At 40.1% G+C, this 26065-nt stretch overlaps 1 protein-coding gene and 1 long non-coding RNA gene across 7 annotated transcripts in view; both read left to right on the top strand.

Moving 5' to 3' along the window:
* Nucleotides 1-26065, top strand: part of LOC138757126 (transcription factor 4-like) — a 664743-nt gene that overhangs the window by 176162 nt on the left and 462516 nt on the right. For all 6 annotated transcript variants that reach the window (XR_011353352.1, XM_069923937.1, XM_069923938.1 and 3 more), the window contains 2 exons: nucleotides 2207-2268; nucleotides 11969-12068. Coding sequence is in view for 5 of the 6 variants with exons in the window: in XM_069923937.1 (XP_069780038.1) it covers nucleotides 2207-2268; nucleotides 11969-12068 (162 nt within the window). In the remaining variant the exon portion in view is untranslated. The remainder of the gene's footprint in view (nucleotides 1-2206; nucleotides 2269-11968; nucleotides 12069-26065) is intronic.
* On the top strand, nucleotides 12165-12761 carry LOC138757129 (uncharacterized). Its single transcript, XR_011353354.1, has 2 exons — nucleotides 12165-12288; nucleotides 12374-12761. It is a non-coding gene; the product is annotated as an uncharacterized lncRNA (long non-coding RNA).

Here is a 26065-nt window from a genome sequence, read left to right as displayed (position 1 = left end):
ACACTTCATCACTACGAGTAGTACTTACATCATTAAGGCAAGTCTTCTTGGGCACTGGTTTGATTGACACCTGTTTGAAACTGGTGGGTGCCACACCCTGCTGAAGTAAGATATTGAAGATATTCTGAATACCTTGTTAAGTTGCTCAGCACAAATTTTTAATTCTCAGCCAGGTACTCCATCCGGGCTGGATGCTTTCCTTAGATTCATTCTCTTGAAGGCAGCACACTTGCCATCCTCGGATACAGACAGGATGGGATCATCAGGGGACGTGGAGGTGCAGAGGGTTACTGTTGTCAAATTGGGTGCAAAAGGCATTGAGCTCCTCTGGAAGTAAACTTTGCCGTCAGCTACTTTACCAGATTTGGTTTTGTGATCAGAGAAGTGGCAAATGAAATAGACTGTTAGAAAGTGTATGGTCATGCACATAGGTAGAAGAAATAAACAGGTAGGCTATATTCTAAATGGTGAAAGAAAATTGAAAATACCCAGATGCAAAGGGACCTGGGAGTCCTTGTGCAGGATATCTGAAGGTAAACCTGCAATTTGAGTTGGTGATGAATAAGGTAAATGAAATGCTGACATTCATTTCAAGAAGAATGGAGTATAAGACCAGGGAGGTAATGTTGAGGCTTTATAAGGCACTGGTGAGACCACATTTGGAGCATTGTGAAAAGTTCTGGACTCATTTAAGAAAAGATGTGCTGACTTGGAGAGGGTTCAGAGGAGTTCACAAGGACAATTTTCGGAATGAATGGGTTATCATATGAGGAATGTTTGGCTCCTCTTTTTGTGTACTCAGTGGAATTTATGAGATGGGGGGGGGGGGAAATGTCATTGAAACATTTTGAATGTTGAAAGGCATGGACAGAGTAGATGTAGAAAGGTTGTTTTTTTCCATGGTGGGAAAGCCTTGGACAAGAGGACACAACTTCGTCATTGAAGAGTGTCCTCTCACAACAGAGATGGAAAGGAATTTCTTTAGCCAGAGGGTTGTGAATCTGTAGAATTTGTTGCAACAGGCGGTTGTGAATGCCAAGTCATTGGGTGTATATAAGGCAGAGATTAATAGGTTTTTGATGAAACAGGGCTTCAAAGGTTATGGGGAGAAGGCTGGGGAGTGGGGCTTAGTGGGAGAATGGATCAGCTCATGATTGAATAGTGATGTTGAATCATTTACCTCTGGTCCTGTGTCTTATGGTCTTTGGAAATTTCTGTGTGGTCAATTCATCATGTTGGAGGGGAGGATCATTTTTATCTGTTGCATATCAATTTTTTTGTTCAATGATGCTCCAATTTTTTATTAATATTTTTTGTCATTCTTTTTCTCCATTCCTACAGTTCGTTGAAATCTGCCTCACAATGTGTTTCTAGTATGAGTCCAATGGATGGTCCATTATATGAATTTATTACAAACATTCTGTTGTGTACTTTTTGATTATCTGCCTGTTTCTTGTTATATTGGCATGCATTGTCCTCCTTCATCTCTTGGTAGCTTTCAGGATTGACTGGTACTGAACAAAAGGATATATCATGAAATGAGATTGAACCTTTTAAACTTGTAACCATATAAATTTATGGTACAGAAGGCCATTTGGCCAGGTGTGTTTGCCAACAATTTCTGTAGATTTTTTGATTTCAGTTGCTGTACCATAAGAAATGTGAGATTTTCTAATCTATGACCCTTTCTGGCAGCAGGTTTCAAACTTCTACTGTCCTCAAGATGAAAATAAATTCTCAACTTGCCTTTCATCTTCAAAAAAACCCCATATTCTAACTCTGTTGTTATCTAAAACTGATGTACGCTTTTCTAATGTGTCTGCAGTGTTGGGCCACTAAGCCATCTGCAGTGCTCCTAACGTGGTCCTAGATTATCAGACAAGGCAAGCACTGGATAAAGTGTGACATTTGTAGCATGGTTTTGCGAAATTCAATTTTGATGGTTTGTTTTGGAACACATTAAAAAAAAAGTCTTAAAATTCAATTCTTGTTAATTTCTAAACTGCAAAAGATTTGGATTGAGGAGCGTCTACACTGAAGTGTGGAGCAAGTATCACAGAATCGTCGATTTATAAATGCTTTTCCACTAATTGTTGGCCTGAACTATAAAATATATCAGTGGTTGTTGGGAATGTGCTATCTAGATATCATACTGCTCAGCTGAACCCAAGAAGCTAATGTGGACATTTCTTTATCTTGTATTTAGGTCTGGAAGACCGAACAAGCTCGGGATCTTGGGGAACCGGGGGCCAACCCAGCCCTTCCAGGGTAAGAAGCAGCATATTGTTTCAACACCCTATCAATTTGTTTAGTATTTCTTGATATTCCTGAGCTAATTTATTCCGGGGAATTCAGGTGAAAGTCAAACTTCAAAACAATTGGAAGTATTGTACATTTGTTGATAATCTTCTTACAAATTTAGTATTTAGTTGCCCCAGTTGCTTTTCAGTATTCAAAATTATTGCCAATAAACCACAAGTTAGATAAATTGATTTTTTTTCTTTTACACCAAGTAGTACAATTCTACGTGAGATTAGTTGTTGTCTTTGGATGTCAATGTTGGCACTTGCGTTTCATGCTGGAGTGGCAACTCGGAATACTTTCTTGAATCTCTGGTTGGAAAGAAACATTTTGCTAGGTGTTTTGCATTCCACTGGAAGTTCCCCCTGATGTGTGGTTACCATCTCTCTTGCATCTCAGCAAATACATAGGGCTTCACATCTTGAGTACTTCAGCATAATTGGGAAAAATTCACATTTTTTTTCTCTTTTTCCTGTCCCTGTTACTCTGCCTCACCTGGTGATCTAAAGTGGTCTGATCTTGGAAGCTAAGCAGGCTCAGGTCTGGGTCACCTGGGAACACCAAGAGCAGTGGTTTCTTTGAGAGGCACTGGACAAAGTGGCAACTCTGCCTGCCTTACAGTAGACTAAAGTTAATGAATTTCATTGATGTTGCACCCAAAATGTAATACTACGTGACAATAATGGAACCTTTACTCCTTTCCCCCCACTTGCATTTTTGGTTTCATTACAGGATACCCGTGTAATGCAGCTGAGCCAAACGATGAGCTGTAAAGTCAAATAATTTAAGGATATCGTAGAGATGGAATGCTGAGAAGGTTGAAGTGTGGCCATTAATTAAGATTGAAGGTGGTGGGAGATGCATAGGAAACTAGTATTGGATGAACATGGTTCTGGGTGTGCTTGATGGGATACAGGAAATGAATGATATGCAACATTGATACGAAACTTTAAAGATTTTGTGTAATTTAACTTGTTACCAAGCATTAGCATCGGGGGAAAAATTGTATTTTGCAGGCTGATGATATGGGATGAACGATTTGGGTGAGGATTGAAAGATGAACAGTTGACAAGTAGAATTGTCAAATCTAGTGGTGGACAAGATACCATCAAGAATTTTGTCAATAGGTGGGCAGAGGATTGAATATTATGGTGGTACGATTAGTGGGCTTACTTAATAGGGTTAATAGGATTACAGCCAACTATTCACTTCACTCAATAGGATTCAGTTTTCCGCCTTTCAAACAGTGAGTTCCAAAGCACCATTGCTCTCCAGATGGGAAAACAAAGCTCTCAAATGGTCTTTAATGCTTGCATGACTTTGGTCTAATGACCAAATTTTGGCAAGACTTTCTCTAATCTTGGTTTCAAACAATTGATATTCAGTGAACATAAATGACCTCAGAATTGAACCTTCTTCCACTTCATTGCCAAAAAATTTGACATTCTTCTTTCTGACAAATATTAAAGTATTTAAACACCCACCCACTAGACTCTGTTGCTTCCTGTCTATGAGCCAATTTTGTAAGCATTTCATTACTTTTTAAATTCTGGTTTCCAGCCTCCCTTTTTAAAATAAAAAAAAATCCATTGAATGAATAAACCATGTATTCACTTTATAGCATGCCTTCCCCCAGTTTTTATTCAAACTTTTGTTAAACCAAATCTGAGGAAAGCTTCAATGAAAAGGCATGAACCTAAAAGGAACCACTTTTCAGATGCTATTATACTTGTTGAATATTTCCATCACTTTCTGTTTTGTTTCCAGATTTCCAGCATCTGCAATATTTTTATTAAGGTTGTAAGTAGTCTGAGGATTTAGCTGCATTTGCCAGTAATAAAATATTTTGCCTTGGCTGTTGTCTTGGGGAGAATTTGATGTGGCGAGTTCAGACTTCCCAACATTAAAAAAAAATAGTCGGATATGATTCGGACTTTCGCAAAAGACAAAAACAAACAAAAAATTGAAATGACCTGTGTGGCCACCAGTTTAGGGATGTGGATGGGAAAAAGCTGTAAAGGAAAATAATTGAAATGTGGTTAATTCCAATAGGTGTCTATTCTCCTTAGCCTGTCTTCGAGCTTTGACTTAGTCAGCTATGGCATCCTCCTCTCTGTGTTGATAGTTCCATTTAAATTTAAATTTCTATTTATCCAGTTACAATAAAATGGCCGGTCATCCTTTATTCCTGTCCCTGTACAGTAATCCTTGTATCTCCCAAAAAAAATATTTTTGCTCCCTCCAACTTCTCTCCCATATGCTGCATTTTTAAAAACATCCTGAAAGTACAACTTCCCTGAACTATTTTGACATTGGCCCTGCTGATCAGACATTCTGTATCTAATGTCTAGAGGATTTGTGAGAGTGGAAACTGAAATAAGTTTTTTGGTTGATGACCTTTTGTTAGAATTTTTCCCAGTTGTGATGGTAATATTTCATTGCTGAGAAAAACACTACCAAGTGCCACAGTGGAATTTAAATTTAGACATAGAATACGGTAATGGGCCTTTTTAGCCCATGAGTGCGTGCTGCCCAATTACACCCAGTTGACCTAGAACTCCAGTACATTTTGAAGAGTGGGAGGAAACCAGAGCACCTGGAGGAGGCCCACACAGATAACGGGAGAATGTACAAATTCCTGACACAACACAGGATTAGAACCAGGGTTGCTGAAGCTGTAGCAGCGTTGCACTAACAACTACACTAACCGTGCTGCCTATCTTGGTAAAAGGATGGAAACCCATGGAATTAGAGGTGCAATAGTTATGAAATTAGCTTATTGATAGAAAGCAAAAGAAATCTGACAAAGTTCAGCATGTCTCCCAACTTCTGCAGGTGCACCATGCAAAGTATTCATAGCATGGTATTTTCTGCCCAAAATTGGAAGAAACTGCAGAAAATGGCAAATGCAGCTCAGAACATCATGCAAAGCCCCCTCTCCTCCATTGATTCCATCTGCACCTCCTTCTGCTGAAGTAAGACGGACAACATGCTGTCTGTCCTACACTATCCATTCTTTCTCCTGCCATCAGGGAGAAGGACCAAGAGTGTGAAATTACACACCAACAGGCATAAAGACAGGTTCTTCCCTGCAGCCATCAAATTACTGAACAAACTCTCCAACATTACTTTCGTACTACTTTTGCCATGTTGTAATTAATCTTTCTCAATGTAACCCAGTGTTGTGTTACTGGGCTCTCCTTGTCTGGTTGTATGAATGTTGGAGTTGACTTGCTAGACTGCATATGGAAGAGTCATTTTCATTGTAACAGGTGTAATGTGACAATAAATATAAAACTGAAGGATTCATTTTACATTGTGGGTCCATTACTCCTTTTACAAATGATATAGACTTAGAAATAAAGTTTGAAGACAATTTAAAACCTGCCAAAGTAACAAGTGATGAAGGTTATGATATGGATCACCCAGTAAAATGGGCAGAGGCACAGCAGCTAGAATTTAATGGTGAGATCTATGGACTCATGCCATCTGCAAATAGAAAGGTAGTAAATGACACAATTTGGAAAATTTTAGATCAGAATGGGGTATAGAAAGTGGTTAAAGTTACCGTGGCAGGTTGAGAAGATGGTTAATAATGCAGATTTAACACCGAGCAGGCCTCGAAGGCAAAGATCATGCCACAACTTTATAAAAAAATCATGTGTCTCAGTATGTTGAGGACAAATTTAAAGATCTCTTTTTACATCATGTAGTTTACCATGTTGTTCTAAAGGAGGATGAGGAGAGCTTGGAAATGTTCAGAATGTTCTCTTAGGATTAAAGGAGGTTAACTGATGCTCCAATTGATATTTTCCAGATATTGAGATTTTTTTATTTATTCTTGAAGTAAGTGTTGGAAAAACTATTCTTAATGGAAGTTAGGTGACTAACGGGAGGTGATAGGATTATAATCAGTTGGAAAAATAATTGTTTTTATTTGGTTGCCAGTAACTGTGATGCTCTGCTTGGGGGAAAAAAATGGCGTAAACTGATTCCATTAATTATTTAAAAAGTTATTTAAAATGAAGAACAGGCAGGGTGTGAGCCGAAAGCAGAGTGACGTTTGGCACAAAATATTTTCCTACTGGCAAATTATTGAATGGTGCGGAGGATCAAAAAATTTGGTGTGTGTGTGTGTGCATATCCCAATTGCTAATTCATGGGTATAAAGTAAAATGCTGATATTAGCCTATATTTCAAGTTTGTTGGAAAACGAAAGGAAATAAGATCCCATGATGATCATAAAGCTTTAGTTGGATTGTGGCCTGAGCGTTATCTCCAGAGCTATACGTCCTGATTATTGAATTTAGAAGTGCGATTGGCCTGGAGAGAATGGTGGCAAATTCATCAAATGATATAGAGGCTAAACACACTTTAACCCAGTTTTTAATCCACATTCTTTGATGGTTTTATGGGAAAAAAAACATTGCTGAATTTAAAATTGCAATTGACCTAAATATATAATAATAATTTTTTTGGGTGAGTGGAATCATGTGGATGTGGAGGTGAGACACTGGTTATGATCGACGTCTGGTGGGGAGGGAGAATATTTTCCATCTTTTAGCTTTCTTCTAAGAGAGGATTTGAGGACAAGTTGCATCATATTTTAATTGAATTTAGATGTACAGCACAGTAACCGGCCATTTTGGCCCACATGTCTGTGCTGCCCAATTAACTTACACCCTTGGTATGTTTTGAACAGTGGGAGGAAACTGGAGCTCCCGGGGAAAACCCATGCAGACACGGGGAGGAGGTACAAACTCCTTACAGAGAGTACAGGATTCGAACCCCAGTCCCGATCATTGGTGCTGTAAAGGCAAAGCGCTGCGCTGACCATGTGTAGGTTGCATCCCCTTGTGTCTAGAAAGCTAAATGTTGGTCCTCCAGTGAATTTGTTTATAATTATTTGACAGTGTAAATATTGAAGAAAAATTCAGAATGACAAATCATAAAATTAGAACTTGACAGTTCACAGGTGATGACAGTAAGCACCAGCACCCAATGGTCAATTGCAGTCTGGAAACATTTCCTGTTCTCTCCTCCCTCTCCAAGAACAATGCCGTTAAGCCTAGATCCATTGCAGTTTTGAAGCTATTTGAGTATGTGGAGCAAAGGTGGATATTTGTAGATCTAATACAATTTAATTGACTCCAACAAAGCCATACACTTCACTTGCCCTTCTCTGGTGAGGAAGAAATTCATGAGTGTGAGAATATCACCACCAGATTTGAGAGAAGTTTTTCCTGCCATTATCAGAGTTCTGAATGAGCCTTGCACTAGGAAAATAATATTGCCGTTGCTTTATATGAACAGATCTCTCTCTAACTTTGTGTTCTTACTTCTGTACTAAGAACAAACAGGCCAGTACCCCTTATCCAAAATGTTCCAAAATCTAGAACTTATTGAGTGCCGACATGATGCCACAAGTGGAAAATTCCACACCTGACCTCACCTGCCCATGTGAGGCTCTGGCGCTCTGTTGGCGCCAGTTTGTCACCAACCATTGTTACTGCCATACCCACATGCATTACTCACTGTGTGCTTTACTTATTCTCTGCTCTGTGGTACAAAGATATTGTTGAAAATGACCGATGACGAAATAGCCAAAATGGTTCTGAATCCAGGTAAGTACAAAACTGTATTTAAATGCACAATCTGAAATTCTTCCCCACTTAAAATGCCATGTTTGAGTGTTACCCTCAACACATTAATCCAAAATCTGAAAAAAATTTCTGGTCCCATGCATTTTGGATACGGGGTACTCTGACCTGTACAGATTAACTGGACAGCTCGCAATATAAACTTTATTACTGTACCTCAGTACATGTGAAAATAAACTTGAATTGAAGTTTCAAAATGTTTTTTTTTTAGGAGCTGAATGCACCACTCCTGTTCTAATGTTCTTTAATGACTAGAATTCCAAGTATTTGAATCTGTTAAGATGCCCTTCTGTGCCCCCTCCTTCCCATTGTCAGGATCAAGATGCCCTCTGTGCCCCCTCCTTCCCATTGTCAGGATCAAGATGTCCCTCTGTGCCCTCTCCTTCCCATTATCAGGATCAAGATGCCCTTCTGTGCCCCCTCCTTCCCATTGTCAGGATCAATGCAGCTGGAAAGTTTGAATGGTCGCTTCTCTTCATCCAGCATTCTACCCTCCTTGGGTTTTTGGTTGGTGCCATTAATTATAAAACAAAAATCATCAACTTTGCTTCATGTGTTTATTTCACTTTTAGGAAATGAGCTGTAAACAATTGATCTGTGTTGCTTTCCCTCTCCTCTTGGAGATTTCCATTCCATCGTTCGTTTCTTTACTGCTTCCTCTCTCTGAGTTAAACTTTCTGGACTCTGGTCTATGAAATGTTGTAGTTCCCTGAAACTTTGAATAGTCCACTGTCTTACCCTTAAGTTCATTTTTTTTTGAGGTTCAGCATTGTGATTTGGAATGTGTTTGCTTAACTCTGCATCCAGTGTTTTAAAGTACCATGTCATGCAGAAATAATTGACCCTTGAACTCCAGAACTAAGGGAAGGAAATCTGCCATGTATTCCCTTTCCTGATTGTTGGTTGATGACCCCAGCGGTATATGCATTAGCTATGGAAGGATTATATTTATAGCCCCTTTCACACTTGCATCCCACTAAATTGGCTGTTCAGTGTCGCGGGATAGGAATTTGGGTGTGGCTTTTCACACTTGCAAGGAGCCATCCCCTGGTTTACGACTCTTCTACCTTCTACCCGTGACATGATGCATCAAGCAATGATGGACCTGCCCTAAATCCTGATCAATGTATTATGATCTTGTATTTGAACAAAATTAATCAGGCCTAATTATAACATAATTAAGTTTTATATACAGCACAGTATGAGCCCTTCAACCCCTGTTATTGTGCCGACCTATATAAACCTTTATAAAAGACTGCGGGAAAGTGCTAGCAATAAATTCCAATAGTGGACAATTTTTGAACAGGGTGGGAAGGTTGGTAGCGCTATAGTGCACAATTTGTATAGCGTGGACAAGTTGGTAGCATTATCATGTACAATGTATACAGAGTGGGAAAGCTGGTAATACTATCGTGTACAATTTATAAATACCGTGGGGAAAAAGTGATGGCGGACCTGCCCTCCCAGAATTCCATGCGGCAAAGAAAGGGTTGTATGACCGGCTGCAGCAACGGAGCATTTATGGAGGGGTTTCACTACTGCACAGCATTCTGGGAGGTGAGGTCTGCCTTGCTTTTTCCTATGGTCTTTATAAATTGTGCTCTGTAGCGCTACCAACTTTCCCACGCTGTTTAAAATTGTCCGCTATTGCTATTTATTTCCTCTCTCTCTGTCTCCTGCTGCGACTTCCCTTGGCAAAGTTTAGACCTTCATTTCAATCTTTTCTTCCTTCACGCTCCTGCACTTTGTCATTTCAATCCCACAATGCAATTTTCCATTTCACATTTGAATAATTGCAATGCTCGCGTCAGTAGACACTGGGAATTGTACTAGGGATCAAGGCTGTCAAACCCCAGTATGAGATGACATCATCTGACGTTGGCATTGAGCTGATTCTGCTTTTGCACTAGACACTTTAAAGGCAGATTGGTGGTTAATTTCTGGGATCACTTGCAAGTGTGAAAGGGGCTTATGTGATGCTCAATGTGGCTAAATCATGAAGATGTTGTAATTTACTAATGATGAGAAAGTGGTTAAACTTAAGCAGCCCATGTGAAACCACATTTCAGCCAAAGGTCTGTAGGTTTTTATTTTGGGATGTGGGGAAAAATTGGCAGAGAAAGATTGCTGATCGAGTAATCTGTGCATTCACAGTTGTTTAAAATTGCAAATTAAAACTTCTACATCTGGATGCAAACTATTTGCTCTGCTCCAGATGGTCTGTGCAGATCAACAAGTGGAAAGTGTCATTACTTACCTTGCAACTATTTTATTACTTTTGCTCCTATTTTTGTTGGAAAGGCACCAAATGCTCTCCCCATCAAGTATTTTGATACCAAATGAACATGGTATTATTAAGTACTACACAGCATTCTTGTGATGCAAAGTGCAACAAGCTAAATATTATTGTTTCTGCAAATTTGGGTAGGGAGGAGAATTGATCCTTTGTTTATCACTAGCCCCTTTCACACTTGCATCCTACTAAATTGGCCATTCAGTGACCTGGGATAGGAATGGGGTTTGGCTTTTCACAAGCCCCTTTCACATTTGCAAGTGATCCCAGGAATTAACTGCCAATTAAACTTTAAAGTGCTAAATGTGAAAGCAAAATCAGCTCACCGTTGGCGTCAGATGACGTCATCTCACGCCAGGGATTGACGGCCTTGACCCCTAGTGCAATCCAGGCATCTGCAGATGCCAATGTTCAATCAGGCAAGTGTGAAACAGGTAATTGCATTGTCCCACCCTTTTGCATGAGTGCTGGAACGTGAGGGAAGAAAAGATTAAAATGATTGTACGTGCTAGTGCTACAAACTTTCCCACGCTTGATAAATTGTGCACTATAGCGCTACCAACTTTCCAATTCTGGTTCAAAATTGTCTGCTCTTGCTGTTTTTTGGCTAGCATTTTCTCACGGTCCCTTGTAAAGGTATATGTAGGTCGGCACAACCTACCCATAAGAGCTCATACTCCTTGCAAGTGTGAAAGCGTTCAGAGCTCCAGTTAGGAGTGGTCAAGTGTGAAAAGCCAAACTCCCATTCCTATCCCGGGGACACTGACCAGCCAATTTAGTGGGATGCAAATGTGAAAGGGGCTGCACTTGACCACTCCTAACTGGGACACTAACCACTTTCACACTTACAACAATGGGGTTAGGACTGTTCTACCTTCTACTGGGGACATCATGACGCATTGAGCTATGGTGGTTCTGCCCTAAATCCTCATCAATGTATTATATTTTCTTATATTTGAACATAATTCATCATGCCCAATTATAAAATAATTGAGCTTTACGTACAGCACAGTATAAACCCTTCAGGCCCTGTTGTTCTGACCTACATAAACCTTTATAAGGGTCTGTGGGGAGGTGCTAGCAATAAATAGCAATAACAGACAATTTTTAAGGAGGGTGGGAAAGTTGGAAGCGATATAGTGCACAATTTATACAGCGTGGGAAAGTTGGTAGCTTTTCCCCACAGTCTTTATACATTTTGTGCTATAGTGCCACCAACTTTCCCACGCTGTTTAAAAATTGTCCGCTATTGCTATTTATTTCCTCTCCCGCTTCTGTGACTTTCCCTTGGCAAAGTTTATACCTTCATTTTAATCTTCCTTCACGTTCCTGCACTCTAGCAAAAACTTGGGTCATTTCAATCCCACAATGCAATTCCCCATTTCACACTTGAATGATTGGAGAGCCAGCGTCTACAGAAACCGGGGATTGTACTAGGGATCGAGGCTGTCAATCACTGATGTGAGATGATGCCATCTGACGTTGGCATTGAACTTTCACACTGGACACTTTAAAGGCTGATTGGCAGTTAATTCCTGGGATCCCTTGCAAGTGTGAAAGGGATTGTGATAGCACTTAGCTGTGTGCTTCCACACACCTGCATTAATTATTGTAATTTGTGTGGATGTTGGTGCGCACTTTTATATTTAAATCTTTTGGTTACAAAACAGTTGCTATAATGTCAAGTCATGCTGTGTGTTTCAATGTCTTATAGAACTATGCTGATGGAGTGCATTATGAACAAGTGACCAATAGGGAACTTGGATCACATGACAACCTTTCGATGTCCTCGTTCATGAATTCTCGACTCATAGGTATGTCCCAGAGCAGTGTGTTTGTGTGAAAATTATAACATTGCTAATGTGAAGCATTTTCCAGCTATTTTTTTTGTGTTATTTACCTCAAAGGTTATTGATGCAGTGAAAATGAAGATTATAAATGAATTTGCAAATCTTTTGGGGAAATCAAAGCCAAGACTAAAAGATAAAGAGCAGAACCGCTTTAGAAGAAATGATGAATAAAGGGATTAGAAGGGTTTGTCCTGTCCACATCTATACACAGTTGTTTTAATATGTACAATCTACTTCCTTCTCCATCTTTACTTTCCTTCCCATTTCAGAGTGATTCCAGAGCTTCTCCCCCTCAACATAATCTGGATGGTTGTACCTCATGAAAACCACAGGCTGCATTTTTTTTTCTTGATAGAGAATGAAGGTGCGGAACCTTCTTCATAATTTGTAATGTGGATAAAAAAAACCCTCAAAAGTAACCTTGAAGGATTTTGCTCCTATATATAGTTTTAAAAAGTATGACTAAGGTGCTGAGCTGTGATGTTATTGATTTCTTTTTAAAGCAGATGTGCAGATATGTATGATGTGTGCTTCACTAAAACTTCAGACGTTCTACTGCTCCCACGCTTGAGAGCAAATGTAGTATGGCTTGGCTTTGGGTATAATGCACACAGTATTGAAATTTGAAAATATAATGTCAGTCTCTGTTGATAATTATCATGCGTCCATTTTCTAATGTTCATGTGTTATCTAGGAAGTGCATCGAGTATAATGGTGCTTTATTTTAAAAACTAAACATGCACAAAATAACCAAATGAACCATGTACAGTCATCTGTGTGAATCAATTGTACAGTGGAACACTTGAAGGGTAGGGCAGGAAACAAAACATATTGGAGTTAGGATACTAAATTGAAAGCTTTCTTTGCATTTAGCTTCACCTCAGTTAACTTGATTTTGTTAGGATTTGTAAATTTTCTTTGGCACTTAACTCACAATTCATGTGTGCCAGGTCTGTTAATTTCCTCGAGTGGGCATAATTTGTGTGTGAGAGTCTTGGCAATGAGCATGAGTGTGGTTTCTGACAATGAGGAACATGGCCAAACCCTTCTTTTCACCTATATTTTTTGATAACAATAGGAACCAAAAACACTGGCAGTCATTGATTGATACTCCCTAACTCATGAGAGCTGAAGCTAATTGCAATAGCATTGTGGTGAGATCTTCCGACTGGAAACTGGGGCTAGAAGCCAGTCGTATCCTGTTCTGCAAAGTTTTGCTAATCATTGGATAAACGTATTGCACACTGGAGAAGATCTACTGCTCAAAGCATTCATTATTGGAGATAAAAGAAAAACTGTTGGAGGATTTTAGCAGGTTAGACAGCATCCGTGAAGGGAAAGAGATCACTGATGTTTTGGGCTGTAACCCTGCCTGACACACTCAGTCCCTACAACAGTTTTTTTTTCTTCTCTATTCCAGCCGTTTATATTTTTGTTTGTTGCAGGTTCCAGCATCGGCAGCCTTATTGGTCTGAGTTGGATGATTCCATCCTATTAACCAACAACGTGGAAATTATTGTTCACTTTACGACTTGGTTTTGAGTATAATGCAAATCTCTGCGCAATGCCTCTAGTCACCAACCTCCGTCTTCTATTGCCCACTGCCTTCTGTGTACAAACCAGTTTCAAATCAACACAGGCACTGTTCCATGGATCTTATGATGTTCTGGATGATCCTACCATGGGAATCTTGTTAAATGTTTTACTAAAATGCATAAACACCATGTCAACTGCCCTGCCTTCAACAATTTCCTCCTTCAAAAATGTAATTCAGCCCTTCAAAAAGCAATACTATCTCTAAGAAGACTATGCTTTTCCAATTACTCATCAATCCTTCTTCTACTAACCCTCTATGTTAGTTTTCCCCACTATTGACGTAAGATTTGGCTGTAATCTTGGGATTCTCCTTTCAATCTTCGGTGAACAAGGAAATGACATTTTCTATTCTTCAATCCCCTTGTATCACTCCTGTGGCCAGGGAGGATGGAAATATTATTGCAAATGCCCCAGTAACCTTTCCCTCCCTTGCTCTAGTGATTATGGGGTGCATCCTGTCCAGTCCTGGGGACTTAACTTTCCGAATGCTTTTAAGAAGCTCCAACCCTTTCTTAACCTTGATGTGCCCCAGCACATTTCCTTGTTTGATATTGACCTCACATTCATTAGAGTTTCTTTCCCTGATGAACATTGAAACAGAGCATTCATTAAGGACCTCACCTTCCTCCTACATCTCCAGGCATATGATTTCCAACTATTTCTTCCCCCCCCCCCCACACCCCCATCCCCGAGGGGTCCTAACTCTATTATTGTTGTCCTCCTGTTCTTCACATGTGAGTAGAATGCCTGAGAGCTTTCATTAATCCTACTTGGCAATGCATTCTCATGTTCCCTTCCAGCTCCCCTAAGTCCCCATTAAGTCCATTCCTGGCTGCCTTATAATTCTCATTTTGGCGGGCAGCAACCTCCTTTGAAGAAGACCGCAGAGCCCACCTCACTGACAAAAGGCAAAGGAGGAAAAACCCAACACCCAACCCCAACCCACCAATTTTCCCCTGCAGCCGCTGCAACCTTGTCTGCCTGTCAGCCACAAACGAGCCTGCAGCTGACATGGACTTTTACCCCCTCCATAAATCTTCGTCCGCGAAGCCAAGCCAAAGATAATTCTCATGAGGCATTCCTGACTTTTACTTCCTAAACCTTGTCTATGCTTCCTTCTTTCTCTTTGCTAACCATTCCACCCTGCTTGACAACTGTTGTTTCTTTACCCTACACAATTTCTTTGTTTCAGTGGGACAAACCTCTCCTGAACATACAGACCAATGCTGATGACAAATAATCTGTTAACTCAGCATTTCTAAATGTTACTGCACAGGAAATAGTTTTGTTCTTTCAAAGTCAAGAAAACGATCATCAGTTTTGATTATGATCTTCACTCATGAACATTTTTTGTGCTAACTTGTACATGAAGTAAAAACACAATGCTGGAGAAACTCAGCTGGTCAAACAGTGAACTTTGTTGCAAAGATAAAGGTGCATAACCCACATTTAGGGCTTGAAGTCTTCATCAAGGTAATGGATCTTTATCTTTGCTGCGTAAAATGTACTGTTTGACCGGCTGAGTTTCTCCAGCATTTTTTTTAAAATTCAATCATTGTGTCTGCAGACTTTCATGTTTTACTTCCAACTTCTGCGTAATGTCTTTTTCATACAATTGCAGAAACTATGCAGGCCCGAAAGACCATTTGGTCTGCACAATACATGTGTTTCTTCTCCACATTTAGAGGCACAAGTTCATTGATTAATTAAGGGATGTTCTAATGCAAGTGACTTGATTGAATGTTGAGTAGGAGGTTTAATGAGTATAGCATGTACGATATGGTATAATGAATATGAGCAAGATCTCAGCAAAGTAAGCAAGTAGAGAATCAACCAGGTTATGGACTGAATGCCGACAGATCTGTGAAGGTAGTTGATGCCATATGGGATGTTTGGCGTTATCGATTTAAGTACAGAATAAATGACCAGAAATTTAGGGGCCCCAATGCAAATACAATACAACTCCAATTATCCGAAATAGTCGGGACTGGGCCTATTTCGGATAAACATTTTTTTCAGAGAACTGGTCATTTTATAATAAACAGCCCAGTAGCAACAGCATATCACTTGTAACAGTGTTTAAACAACTGAAGGCTTTTAAAGTATTAAAATAATGCTTAATTCTCACCAAATAAATGCTGGCCACTTCTGATCACTAACACTTCCCTACCGAGGCCCCACTCATGCTGGGAGCCCAGGAGTCCTGTTTCCTCCCAGGAGCCTGAGGTCCCCGATCAGTTTGGCTCCAAAAGAAATTTCAGATAAATGAGAATTTCCGATTTGTTTCAGATATAATTCTAAAACGAGAGGACAGGGAAACTAAAACAAGAGGATTCGGGGGAGTAGATTTAGGACAGAGATGAGGAAAAATAGTTTTTCCCAGAGAGTAGTGAATGTTTGGAATTCTCTAACCAGGGAAGTGGTTGAGGCTGCTTTATTAAACATATTTAAAATTTGATTAGATAAATTTTTACATGATAGAGGAATTAGGGGATATGGGGAGAAGGCAGGTAGGTGGAGTTAGGTCATAAATTAGATCAGCCATGATCGTATTGAATGGCGGAGCAGGCTCGATGGGCCATTTATGGCCTACTCCTGTTCCTACTTCCTATATTCCTATGTCCACAATTATCTGAATTTTAAAAAATGGGATAACTGAGGATTTTGGAGTTGAACTGTATTTAAAGGATCCTTATGGGTGTGGTGCCGGAGGATTGGACGGTGGTTCACGTTGTTCTGTTGTTTAGAAAGGCACAAAAGGTAAACCAGGAAATTATAGGTCAGTGAGCCTGACATCTGTAATAGGTAAATTATTGGAAGGTGTTCCAAGAGATTGGTTATTCAAGTATTTGGATAGCCAGGGGCTGATTAGGGACAGTCAGCAAGGCTTTGTGCATGGTAGGTCTTGTTTAACGAATGTTAGAGATTTTCAACGAGGTTACCAAGAAAGTTGATGAAGGAAACCCTGTAGATGTTGGATTTAAGTAAAGCCTTTGACAAGGTCCCAAATGGGAGGTTAGTTCAGAAGGTTCAGACACCAGGTATCCATGGAGAGGTTGTAAACTGGATTTGAAATTGGCTGAGTGGGAGAAGACAGAGAGTGCTAGTGGATGAATTCTTTTAGCCCTGTGGTTAGTGTTTGCCTCAGGTATCTGTGCTAGGACCATAGTTGTTTATATCAATGATCTGGATCAGCAAGTTTGCTGATGTCATTTAAGATTAGAGTTATTGTGGAAAGCGAGGAAGGTTTTCAAATCTTGCAGAGGGATCTGGATAAATTGGAAAAATGGGCCAGAATATGGCAGATGGAATTTAATGCAGACAAGTGTAAGGTGTTGCATTGTGGAAGGACAAATCAAGGTAGGACATACACAGTAAATGGTAGGGCACTGAGGAATGAAGAGATCTGGGAATACAGATACATAATTCCCTGAAAGTGGTGTCACAGGTGGACAGGGTTGTGAAGTTTACTTTTGTCATCTTGGCCTTCATAAATCAAAGTATTGAACACAGGTGTTATGGTGAGATTGCATAGACATTGGTGAGGCCAAATTTGGACTATTGTGTGCAGTTCTGATCGCCAAGCTACAGGAATGATATCAGTAAGAATGAAAGAGAGCAGAGAAGATTTACTAGGATGTTTCCGGACTTCAGGAGTTGAATAACAGGAAAAGATTAAACAGGTTAAGGCTTTCTTCCTTGAAGCCTAGAAGAATGAGGGGAGATTTGATAGTGGTTTACAAAATTGAGAGGGAAAAACAGAGTAAATACGAGTAGGCTCTTTCCACTTAGATTAGGAGAGATAAATACAAGAGGACATGGCTTTAGGGTGAAAGGAGAAAGATTTAGGGGGAGCATTAGGGGGAACTTTTTCACTCAAGAGTGGTGGGAGTGTGGAACAAGCTGCCATTTGATGTGGTAAATGTGGGCTCACTCTTAAGTTTTAAAAATAAACTGGATAGATGTGTGGATGGGAGAGGTCTGTAGGGTTATGAAATGGTAGGCATAAATAGACTCTTTCCCTTGAGGGCAGGGGAGATTGGAACAAGAGGGCATAAGTTAAGGGTAAAGGGGCAAAACTTTAGGTGAAATATTAAAGGATGCTTTTTCACTCAGAGAGTGATAGCAGAATGGAATGATCTTCCAAAAGAGATAGTTGCGGCAAGGTCCCTTCTGTCATTTAAGAGAAGGTTGGTTGTGTACATGGATGTGAGGGGTTGGAGGGTTATGGGCGGAGAGCAGGAGGGGGAAGCTAGTGGAGTTGTTCAAGTGAACCGGCGTGGACTTGAAGGGCCGATATGGCCTGTTTCCACGTCGTAAACAGTTACATGGTAGTTATATGGATGCAGATGTGGGACGAGTGGGGTAATTTTTTTGGTACAATCTAGAAGAACCAAATAGCCTGTTTTCTGTGCTGTAGTATTCTATGTTCTGTGGAAATCAAGTAAAGCTTTAGCCACAACTACTGCTCCTAGTTTTGCATGACACAGCACAGAAGAGTTAATAGCACAAGAGAAGCTGGCAAGAAGATTCAAGAGTGTTGCCAAGGTTTGACTATTGTACTATTAGCAGAGACAAAGAGATATTGACATGTAAAATAATGAAACTTAAAAAAAAGAGGCCTTGACAGGTTGAATAAGAAGGATTGTGTTTTTTCCTGACAGATTGATAAAGAAGGAATAAAATTATTTTAATGAGAGGAACCCTTTCTTTCCATTGAGGAGAGTATTGAAGACTGAGAATTGATGACTGAAATGATGGTGGAGGCAGAAATGTAAATAAACACTCAAAGCTGTAACCTTCAGGGCTGTATGTGAATGGCTGGGCAATGAGAGCAATCTGAATGGGTCCCCTGCCTTGGTCACAATTTTTTGATTCAAGTCCTTCTGTCTTTCCATGTCTATTGACTTTCCTTCCTATTTGTACATTTATCAACCTGTGAGTTTATCCGAATTGTCATTGTTTATTATCTTACAAAAACTTGGAGTGACCACAAGAAATGAAGAAGAACGCCCTGACATCTCATTCCACAGTAAAAATAAATGCTGGAAAATCTCAGCAGGTCTTGAGTGTCCTAGGCGGTAAAGATAGATAACTGATGTTTCGGCCTGAGCTGTCAAGAGTTCCTCCAGCCTTCCTGTCTTTTTACTGCAATCCTAACGTCTGCAGACCTTCATGTTTCACTATCTCATTCCACAAATTGCTCTGAGTTTGTACTTGGGAGTTCCCTCTAATGGCAGCAGTATTTTTATTTAGAACTTAAATGATAAAAAGTCAGTCTATATGTGATAATCATTAATCATTTCTGCATCAATAATGTAACCCTTTGGAGGAAACGAGCTCTGCCAATTTTAATTTTGTGAAACGCATGGGCTCTTAAGACATTGTGAAGACAAGTTTATCAAACATAGAAGTGTAAAATCTGATGTTTCTTTGCTTGTAATTAATGAAAGCAGGCTAAAGAATCTCAAGGTCATGTGCAGTGCACAGAGTGGTTCTGATTTGGCTGGCATACTGCAAGGTGGTGCAGTTCTCCTTTAAGTATACAAATTTGTCCTGATTATGTCATCTTGATTGCAGTTTTTACTTGGGGCTTCAGCAGGGAATCTGTCATTAAAATATCACCTGGCCAACTTGGTACCAAATGCCTCCCAAGGCAGAAGAGTTCCGAGAAAATTAGTTTTGTTTTCAAAAACTGTTTGTTGCTAGGATTAGGCTAATGTGTTTCTCCAGCATTTGCAGGGAGTTCCTTGGCCGGGTGACCACATGTTCTCATTTAACTAGTGATGAACCCTGCTTCATCGGTCAGTTAAAGCTTTAACTGATTTTGAGTGAGAATTGTACAACTTGTCTTCATCACCACTTTAAGGTAAGGTTAGAGAGACTAGATTTTGCAAAGTCTTGTTTTGTCCATTTTGGAAAACTCTAAATCAAGAATATACAAATGTCAACACCTGACCCGCTCTGAGTTAGCTGATTTTTGCTGGAGTTACGTTGAAACTAAATCTTGTCATAATACATTCCATTCAAAGTTGGGGGAAAAAAATTTCACTATTGAACCTTGTGTCTTTCTGAAGATGTCCTCTGTGTGAGCATGTATCAATATCAGAAGGATTGATAGGGTTTTGGATTGAAGTTCTCTTTGTTGAATAGCCTGACTTTATAGGATTTCACATGAAGGATAAATGTGAGAGCTTACTGCATCATAAACAGTTGCCTTCAGGAGGAAATGAGCAAGGAAATGGATGGGTTTGGGGATGTTTGGTATGAAGAGGTAGGCAATATTCAGATTTTTAAATTGTTATCTGAATATTGAGCATCGTAGCATTCCAGGTATATTATTTGCCTATTTTCCAGGTGTTTAACTTTTTTTCTTAGATCATTAATTGACAGGGCCCTGGTGAGACCCCACCTGGAGTATTGCGGTCAGTTCTGGTCTCCAATTTTGAGGAAGGACATACTAGCTATAGAGGGTGTGCAGCGCAGATTTACAAGGTTAGTTCCAGGGATGGCGGGGTTGACATATGCTGAAAGGGTAGAAAAACTGGACTTGTATCCGATGGAGTTTAGAAGGATGAGGGGGGACATGATTGAGGTATACAAAATCATCAGGGGGATAGACAGGGTGAAGTCGGATTACTTGTTCCCAATGATGGGGGAGACGAGGACTAGAGGGCATAGTTTAAGAATACAGGGTAGGCCCTTTAGGACGGAGATGAGAAAACAATTTTTTACACAGAGAAGTGTGAATCTGTGGAATGCTCTGCCACAGAGGGTGGTAGAGGCAGATTCGCTGATTATGTTCAAAAGAGAGTTAGATAAGACTCTAGTGGGCAAAGGAGTTAAGGGTTATGGGGATAAGGCTGGAAAGGGGTACTGATGGTAGTGATCAGCCATGATCTGTAAAATGGCGGTGCTGGCTCGACAGGCCGAAGGGCCTACTCCAGCTCCTATTGTCTATTGTCAAACTTATAGACAATAGGTGCTAGAGTAGGCCAATTGGCCCTTTGAGCCAGCACTGCCATTCATCGGATCATGGCTGATCTTTCCCTTTCAATAACCAATCCCAGCCTTATCCCCATAACCCTTAACTCCCCTGCCCACAAGAGCCTTATCCAACTCTCTCTTAAATCTATCCAGCGAATCCACCCCCACTACCCTCTGTGGCAATGCATTCCACAGACCCACAACTCTGGGTAAAAAAAAAAATCTCCTTATTTCTGTGTTGTGGCCTTCCCTGTATTCTTAAACTATGCCCTCTTCTCCTAGTCTCTCCCATCATTGGGAAAATGTGCTCTGATTTCACCCTGTCAAGCCCTTTGATAATCCTAAATTCCTCAATCATGTCTCCCCTCATCCTTCTAAACTCCATTGCATGTAATCCCAGTATTTCTAACCTAGCCGCATATGACACTCCTGCCATCCTGGGAACTAACCTTGTAAACCTGTGCTGCACTCCCTCTATAGCAAGTATGTCCTTTCTTAAATATGGGGACCAGCACTGGATACAATACTCGAGGTGAGGTCTCACCAGGGCCCTGTATAACTGCAGGAGGGCTTCTCTACTCCTATACTCCTTCTCTACTCCTATACTCCAATCCCCTCTTTATGAAAGCCAACATACCGTTCGCCTTCTTCACCGCTTGCTGAGCCTGCACACTAGTTTTCAATGACTGGTGAACAAGTATGCCCAGATCCCTTTGCATTACCCCACTCTCTAGCTTAACTCCATTTAAATAATATTCTTCTCTCTTGTTTCTGCCTCCAAAATGGACAATCTTGCATTTCCTCACATTAAACTTCATCTGCCATCTTTCTGCTCACTCCCCTAAACTGTCCAAGTCCCCTTGCAATTTCCTGACATCCTCCTCGCTCTTTACACTTCCACCCAGTTTGATGTCATCTGCGAATTTGCATATGTAGTTATTTATCCCCTCATCCAAATCATAAATGATAAACAACTGAGGGCCCAACACCGACCCCTGCAGGACCCCACTCGTCACATCCTGCCATCCAGAAAATGACCCGTTTATCCCAACCTTTTGTTTCTTATTTCTCAACCAATTATCTATCCATGACAGCACCTTACCCCTGATACCATGCTCCTTGATTTTGCAAACTAGCCTCCTTTGTGGGACTTTATCAAAGGCTTTCTGAAAGTCCAAGTATACCATATCTACTGGCTCTCCCGAGTCCACCTTCCTTGTTACGTCCTCGAAAATTTCCAGGACATTAGTCAAGCAAGATTTTCCTTTAAGGAACCCATGCTGACCAGCACCGATACTATTATTCCTTCCTAAGGGTCCTGCTATTTCTCCTTTAATGATGGATTCCAATATCTTCCCCACCACCGACATCAGGCTGACCGGTCTATAATTTCCCGTATTCTCTCTCCCTCCCTTCATAAAAAGTAATACAACATCAGTCATTCTCCAGTCTGCAGGCACTTTCCCCGAATCTAAAAACGTTGGAAAATGTCAACTAGTGCTTCCACAATTTCCAGAGCAACCTCTCTAAGCTCCCTGGGATGCAGCCCATCAGGCCCAGGGGACTTATCAGGCTCACAACCACCTGCTTCTGGATCTGAATATCCATCAAATTTTGTTTCCTTCAGTAATTTTGCCAAGTCCCTAGATGCTACTTGACCACTATTTTGATCATAACCTCTGTCCTTCTTGGTGAAAACAGATGCAAAGTAATTTTTAAATTCCTCAGCCATCTCCATGTCCCCATTGTGAGAGATGAGTAAAACTGATATAAAAATATGAAGATGAGGAAACTAATATAGATATATGGGTAAATGAATAAAGCCAGTAGGAACAGGATAAGAAATGGATATTAGAATGTAGGAAGCAGAGTCAATCTGAGTAAGATAAGAATCTTCTCGCCTACAGTTCACCATATGAATGAGATAAGGATATAGATAATAGAAATGTAGGAAGTAGAGTTAGTCTGAATAAGATAAGGGTCTTCTATCCCTAGATAGAATTAGCAGGTTTTGCATATGTAATTAGTATTCCCAAGATCGTGTTATATGGCGAGCTCTCCACTGGCCACCGTGACAGAGGTGCACCAAAGAAAAGGTACAAGGACTGCCTAAAGAAATCTCTTGGTGCCTGCCACATTGACCACCGCCAGTGGGCTGATAACGCCTCAAACCGTGCATCTTGGCGCCTCACAGTTCGGCGGGCAGCAACCTCCTTTGAAGAAGACCGCAGAGCCCACCTCACTGACAAAAGGCAAAGGAGGAAAAACCCAACACCCAACCCCAACCAACCAATTTTCCCCTGCAGCCGCTGCAACCGTGCCTGCCTGTCCCGCATCGGACTTGTCAGCCACAAACGAGCCTGCAGCTGACGTGGACTTTTACCCCCTCCATAAATCTTCGTCCGCGAAGCCAAGCCAAAGAAGAAGAGACAGTATTAGCAAGTTCTAGCCCTGAGAGTTGGGAAGGTGTAAATTAGAACAAAGACAGGTTTGTGAATAAGGACAATGAGGATAATGACATGATGAGACACCCGACAGGATACCCCCTGGTCCTCCAAGTTCACAGAAACAGCAGGAGGGCAGGCAGGATTGCCTAATGCCAAACCTATCCAGGAGGCAGAAGAATGTAAGGGGGAGGGTATTCCTATACTGAAATAAACTGTATAAAAGTTGGGTGAGCCCCAGTGTATGTGTGTATTCCCAGGGTAAGGGGAAGCACCCAACTTTGCATTGTTGTATAATAAATGTTCTTTGTTCTCAATTTTTGTCTCGAGCAATTTCTGTGAAGGTACTTCTGTTTCTAACACCATTGATAATTTCACCTTTCTCCGTTTACAAGGGCCCAATTTTGGCCCTAACCAATTTCTTCCTTTTAACATGGCTGAAAAAGCTTTTGCTATCCCATTTTATATTACTTGCCAATTTGCCCTCGTACTCCATTTTCCCCTCCCGAATGACTTTGTTAGTTTCTCTCTGTTGGTTTTTAAAGGCCTCCCAATCCTCTAACCTCCCACTCTGCTTTGCCATCTTATACTTATTTCTTTTAGACGTGATACTGCACTTGATCTCCTTTGTCAGCCTGTATTTAAAAAAAATATTTTGAATGTAATTAAATAATTCTAGAACAAAAACTGAAATCATTAATGAAGATCATGAAACTACTTGATTGGTACAAAGACCTAAATATTAAATTTATATTTTTTGATGAAGAAAATCTATTGAGCTTGTTGCCATCAGCTCAGTATGTTTCTTCAGGCACAACAACATGATTGATCGTAAGTGCCCTGCGTGGCAACTCAACTGGCTGTTCATTGAGGGGAGAGGGTGGCAATAAATTCTGGCCTTGCCATTGAAGTCCACATCTTAAGAATGAATAAGAAAAAAATTATTCTGTGTGAAAGATAATTGTGATTGAACAAAGCTGCTGCCTGCTGGAGGTATTAACAGTTGTATTGATATCACTCTGCTGGATCAAGTCTTGGCTGTGGCTTACTGTATTTGGTAAACCTAGAAAAATGGGAAGTAGTGGGTGTAGTGCAAGTCATCACTGATCTCAAAAGATTTCACATCTGTTTTAGAGATCTGTTCCAAATGGCTCGTGGCTCCCAGATTTTTTTTGTTTGTATTGAAATGCTTCCTGCAAAATACGTTTTCAAATCCATTTCAGAGCCCACTTTGGTGTATCCGTGTTGTAAGTTGTATGGCCCCAGCCCTCCTGCCGCTACTTCACAAGACATCCTGAAGAGTGCTTGTTTTACATTTTAATGGGTGATTAGATTAATCATAACATTATGTTTTTGTCGATGTGCAGGACACTTCTGCCCCCCCCCCCCCCCCAATAGCTAGGAATTAAGTTGGATGTTAGAGTATGTGTGGTATGCTAAATGTCTTAAATTATCTTAATGGGCACAAAAATGATGAGCTTGAAGAGTGATAATGGCAATGACCATTATATAATTTAAAATGGCTTTGAAGGTCTGTAAAACTGCATTGATAGTAGCTCCAGCTTAATTTAGTTGCTCTGTTCTTTGACAAGCATTTCTTGGTAGACTTGAATTCTTTTAACTTTATTTAAACTTGTGACCCCCCCTCTTGCTAACTAAGATGAGAGTGCCTGTATTTTTTAAAAAAAATTGAATAGTTTGTGTTACTGATTGGCGATCCAACACATCTCTGGTTTCATCAACTTCATGAATTGTTCACTGGTGTAACAGATTTGTATGAATCTTTAGTTTAATGTTAAACTATATTTCTCATGTAAAAATGTCATAGTAAATTATAGAGTTAAAATATTGTATCTGTATTCTTAGTTGTGGGCTGGTACAGGGTCCCATACAGGTCACAGTACATTTATAGAGAAGCATTGTTTTCAGAGAGAGTTCATTCTTGGAGTTGACGTGTCTGGGAAGGACAGAGCTAATGGATTTGAAGTGGATCTTGTTAACTCAATAAGAACTGCTGAGGAAGCCATCTCTTTTTTTAAATAAACCACAAGGCCTCTTGAACTTGAAACTCACATCCTTGTGAGTGATATACTTAAGCCTTTGAAACAGAAGTGATGTTTTCTTTTGGAGCCTTGTCTTCTACAGGGCAGAAGTATGAAGATCATATGGTTTACAAGAAATGGGTTGGCAACTGTTTAAAATTCCACTAACTGATCACATGATTTTAATGAATTGTAAATGTAAATGTAATGTAAATGGCCACCTGATTTGGAGAACTATATTATCGAATTCAATCAGTTCAGTTTGGAATTAACAGAAGGTAAAACCCTGTGACATACAGGAGTTGAAAGCTTGTGAAAGACAGGTTTGAGATACAGCAACTAGAATTGATGCTGTTGTGTGTGTTACTCCTTGGAAAAGGGAAACAGAATCAGTGGCTTTTGAAATAAGGAAGACCATTTTGTTGTCTTTTTGGAAAAGAGGACAGATTTCCACTGGGTCTGTTTTTGTAGGCCACTTTGTTTAATCCTTGACAGATTTAGAAATTCACCATGGAAGAAAATAACCACATTGTGAGTAAAGAGGCCTGAAGATATGATTTTTAAAAGCGATTTATAATTATTTCTGAACTGAGAATTTAAGACTTTCAAGCAAGACTAAAATGATGCTGAATTGTTAAAGATTGACATTTCAGAGTGGGACTTCAATGGCACGCGTGCACACACTCTTACTCTCTCTCTCTCACATTTGCAACTAGTGGGGTTAAAAAGGTTAGAGATAAGTAAGAAATGCTATATTGTTAATAGTTTAATTAAAAATCTATTTTTATGAATTTATGAATCTATTGTTATGAATTTACCATTGTCTGATGAATTTTCCATTGCTGTTCTTGCATTAGTGCTAACAAAGTTCCTTTAGTCCCAAACAAAATTT

This window comes from Narcine bancroftii, chromosome 3 (assembly GCF_036971445.1).
Source record: "Narcine bancroftii isolate sNarBan1 chromosome 3, sNarBan1.hap1, whole genome shotgun sequence".
NCBI classification, from domain to species: domain Eukaryota; kingdom Metazoa; phylum Chordata; class Chondrichthyes; order Torpediniformes; family Narcinidae; genus Narcine; species Narcine bancroftii.
The sequence above is the reverse complement of the archived record's forward strand: the minus strand, read 5'-3'. Positions and strand labels throughout refer to the sequence as shown.